This window comes from Arctopsyche grandis, chromosome 9 (genome assembly GCF_051622035.1).
Source record: "Arctopsyche grandis isolate Sample6627 chromosome 9, ASM5162203v2, whole genome shotgun sequence".
Classification (NCBI taxonomy): Eukaryota; Metazoa; Arthropoda; class Insecta; order Trichoptera; family Hydropsychidae; genus Arctopsyche; species Arctopsyche grandis.
Window position 1 is genome coordinate 19108647 of NC_135363.1, and position 4294 is coordinate 19112940.

The 4294-nt window shown below is 36.9% G+C and overlaps 1 protein-coding gene across 1 annotated transcript; it reads left to right on the forward strand.

Moving 5' to 3' along the window:
* Positions 1 to 1045: 1045 nt before the first annotated feature.
* LOC143917167 (uncharacterized) lies at positions 1046 to 4009 on the forward strand. Its single transcript, XM_077438580.1, has 2 exons — positions 1046 to 2106; positions 2554 to 4009. Exon 1 carries the CDS (start codon positions 1478 to 1480, stop codon positions 1796 to 1798), a length of 321 nt encoding a protein of 106 aa, XP_077294706.1. The 5' UTR covers positions 1046 to 1477; the 3' UTR covers positions 1799 to 2106; positions 2554 to 4009.
* The last annotated feature ends 285 nt before the right edge of the window (positions 4010 to 4294 follow it).

A 4294-nucleotide genomic window follows, 5' to 3' on the forward strand; every position in this document is an offset into this window, starting at 1 on the left:
TCTACAATCAGTTTTTAGCTCACATACACACAATTATTTTACTCGTATTGTATGTACGTATGTAAGTGAGTGTGCAGTAATTGAAAAGGTCATCATCATCATCATCATCTGACTGAATATGGCAATTTTATAAACACGCTAATAGTCTGTAATGACATCTCTTACGCTATAAATTATTGTCAAACATAAAAATGTGCTTTATACCCGATGCTTCTCAACATTTCTTATCGATCTCCAAACACATGTATGTGTATGTATTATTTTACGCCCCATTCGTTCCCTATGAACATTGTCTTTTTTATCAAATCAATTCCAAACGTTGTTCATTTGCCGTGGTCGTTTTCAAATATTAAAAATTGCGAAAATGGAAATAATTTTATTGAGGACGATATATTTTGATTTATGTGTGAAGATATACTGCAGACATTCGTTACTTGAAAGTCATAAATCTGCGACCACGGGTACACACAAATACATTCCCCCTTTTTTAATAAAAGAAAGTTTCCCTTTATATCAAAAGTAATGGAAGATTTTATGTTGCAATACATAAAATCCCGCAGAACTGTATTTCTGCGCATATTTCAAAACTATGTATATCAAATGTTTATACACCCAGGAGTAGAGCATTTTTATAACATTTGTACAGTAATGAAATAAACACCGCCAAGTTTCGACAAAACAATTGTGCTAGGAATGAATAGTTCAATTTTGCAACAACAGACATGCGTAACTTCAAATAACAATTGAACATTACAAAACGTTTGAGAAACGACGATTAAGTCCAACACTGCATATTATCATGCTATAAATTTCGAGAAAATGGAAAAATAATTTCGTATTTCGACACATTATTATGTGAATTTAGAATACGGTACTTATGTTTATTCATATGTACAATGTATCCATGTATTAAATTTCATTAAAATGTATGCAACTAATCTTTTTACATAGTTTTTAAACTAAATGGCTTAAACTTAAATTGCGCTGTTAAACCTTTGGGAGCTTTGCTCAAATTATGGTTTATTTTAATGAAAGCTTTACCATTAGTGCCCATTGCTGTGCTGCATTCCTTTTAAAATCCACTTGAGCACTCGCAGACAGGATTATTGAACAATATTCAGGATGCTCAGAACGTCTGGAGGGTTGCATCACGAAGATAATTATAGCAATGTTTTATGTACATATGTAATGTCTTTATATACAGGCATAATATCGATTTTGCAATTTTTGAATAAATATTTCATTATTCCTTTCCATTTACTTCTTATAATTATTCGGATATTCAATTATTTAGTAACGTCTCCAATTATGTACAAGCAATGTAGGTAATTTGAATCAAATTTTCAGTAATTATACGCTAGTGTATTCTTGGAAAACAATTTTCATGAATTACTTTTAATAACAATATTTCCAAGAATTCGACAAATAGCTCGCATTTAAAATTTTACAATTGTATATATTTTCACATTTCGGTAGGATGGAGTTATATTATATCATATTATGCTTGTTGTGTTCTGAATTTAAAATTCAGGAGAAAAACAAATTTGAAGGGCTCTCGGAAGTTTCCGATGTCCCCAGAAGCGGTGGAAGAATCCCGCCCATCATCATGACAGCTACTGGCACTCACGGCAGCATGATCGAGTCGATCAAGAAGTTTGTAAAAGACTTCACAATGACTTACATTGGTCAAAATAATGTCAAGATACAATGTAAAAGTCTTGAAGACTTTAAAAAACTTCGGGATGGATTGACACCGGACCGACAATTCCATACCTTTTCCAGGAAGGAGGAAAATTAAATAAAAAGTGTCGTACGTGGCTTGCCGAAATTGCCGGAAGCTGATATTAAATATGACATCATCAGACAGGGATTCCCAGTAACCAAAGTCATACAGATGAAGACGAAGGAGCCTAGGAGCAACGCCACCGAGCTATACTTGGTGTTCTTCGAGCCATCGGTATCGGCAAAGAAGATTAAAGAAATCCGGTACATCTGTTACACAAAGGTCAGTGTCGTTAAATATACTAGTAAATCTCAAAATATTACTCAATGTTTCAGATGCCAAGAATATGGACACGCTGCGAAAAACTGCAATCGGCAGGCCAAGTTAGCCAGCAGCATAGCTCGGACGTTAAGCTTCTGCTTACCGTCAAGAAGGTGCCGGGTTCTATCCCTGAATGAAAATGAATTTTTCAGAGTATGCTGTTGGTCAGACCTGGATTTGTGACTCCAGGTTGATCGTTTCCTATCAGAGTTTGCCAATTTTCTCTGATTTCATTGTTGAAACGGTTCCCGGAAAAAAAATTGGCTAAAAATCCTTCCTACCTACTATGTCACCACTATTTGAAATTTGATGGATGTACAATAAAAATTTATGTACAATTCATAGATGTCTCGTTAATTTGCGAGTTTTTTCAGTGTCTCGCAATTCAACGACTTATAATTAAAAAATGCTGCATTTGTATTTGTAATTGGCCAGGAAGGCGCATTGGGATTTTCCTGTAAGGCCTTCCTGGTATAGATGTAAAATAAAAATAAAAAATAAAAATAAAGTGCGTCAAATGTGCCGGCGCTCACCTCACCGCACAATGCAATCAAGGGATAGTTACCCCTGCTGTCTGCTCAGGCTGTTCAGGATCTCACCCCGCTAACTTCAAAGACTGTCCAAAAAGACAGAGCTATCTGAAAATGCTGGAATCGAGGAAGAATCGAGCATCAATTGTCAAAGCCAACCCTTGGAAACTCCCAGTGGCGCAGCCACAAAATATCCCGGTCGTTAACGATCATAACTTCCCAAAGCTACCGACCATTAAAACTCCTTCACCAAATATCCCAAATATCCCTAAAAAACCCCACCAACCAACCAATCCCAACATTCAACCAACAACAGACCTAACTTCCATGGCGTCTATGACGAAGATGTTGAAGATCCTCCAGGAGATTCGTGCCAAGGCCAGCGGTTGCACCGACAAACTAGAGCTGACACTCATGCTTGTCGAATATCTCGATGTCTTTGATTAACGGGAGGCGACTGAACATTCTAGCTTGGAATGCTCGTGGACTTAAGAATAAGATTGACGAACTAGAGTCGGCGATCGGTGAGTACTGTGTTGACATAGTTTTAATCTCCGAGACCTTCTTAAAACCTCATATCCGTATTAACCTACCTAACTTTAACTGCTATCGCGAAGACCGAGAACAGCATGGAGGGGGAGTTGCCATTTTTATAAAATCGTCAATTAAACATTGTCGCGTAATAACCCCGCCACTAAAAAATTTAGAACTAACCGCCATCGAACTAACAATTAACAACACCCGTCACATAGTAGCATCCGCTTACAATCCTCCCCAAAAACGATTATTGGCATCCGATCTTAACAAAATATTTAACATTGGTAGTTCGGTAGTGGTAGCTGGTGACTTTAATGCCAAACATCCGTTATGGAGTTGCGTAAACACTGACCAACAAGGCACAACTCTTTTTAAATACATTCGACTAACAGACACAATCTTACTTCATCCGGATACATACACACACTATCCCACAAATAACTCACAACCATCCACACTAGATCTTGTCCTCGTCAAGAACTGCCCAAAAATATCGACACCAAATGCCCTTCAAACCCTGTCGTCTGATCATCTCCCGATAATCTTCTCAATCGACGGGAAACCCGAGGAAATCATCAAGCATAGTTGGGATTACGGGAGAGCTAACTGGCGAGAGTTCAAGTCGTACATAAATGACCAAACTATTCTAACTTCTACCACACTCACAAACAAAACAGAAATCGACAGCTCCATAATACACCTGACGGAATCAATAGCTCGATCCAAACACCTTCACATACCTAAGACACAATACATTGAACACAAACTAGAGATAACTGACTTTGTTGCAAATCTAATTAAAAGTAAAAATAAACTCCGTAAAATTTGGCAAAATTCAAAAAAACCAGCATTGAAAACATTAATTAATAAGCTCACATATCAAATTAAAATTACAATCAAAGAAATCAAAAATGAAGATTGGTCTACAAAATTAGAAAAATTAAGCTCAGTTGATGGCTCTCTATGGAAATTAGCTAAAGCGATTCGCAGGACAAAAAACTCGATTCCTCCATTAGATGATGCAGGAATCTCAGTGACGCGTGATTGCGACAAAGCAGAACTATTATCAAAATCTTTCCAAAAACATCACACACTCACACAACATTACAATCACATACCAACGCATAATAAAGTCAACCGGTCCATCAAAATCATCACAAAAACTCCCACTAATAGTACTAAA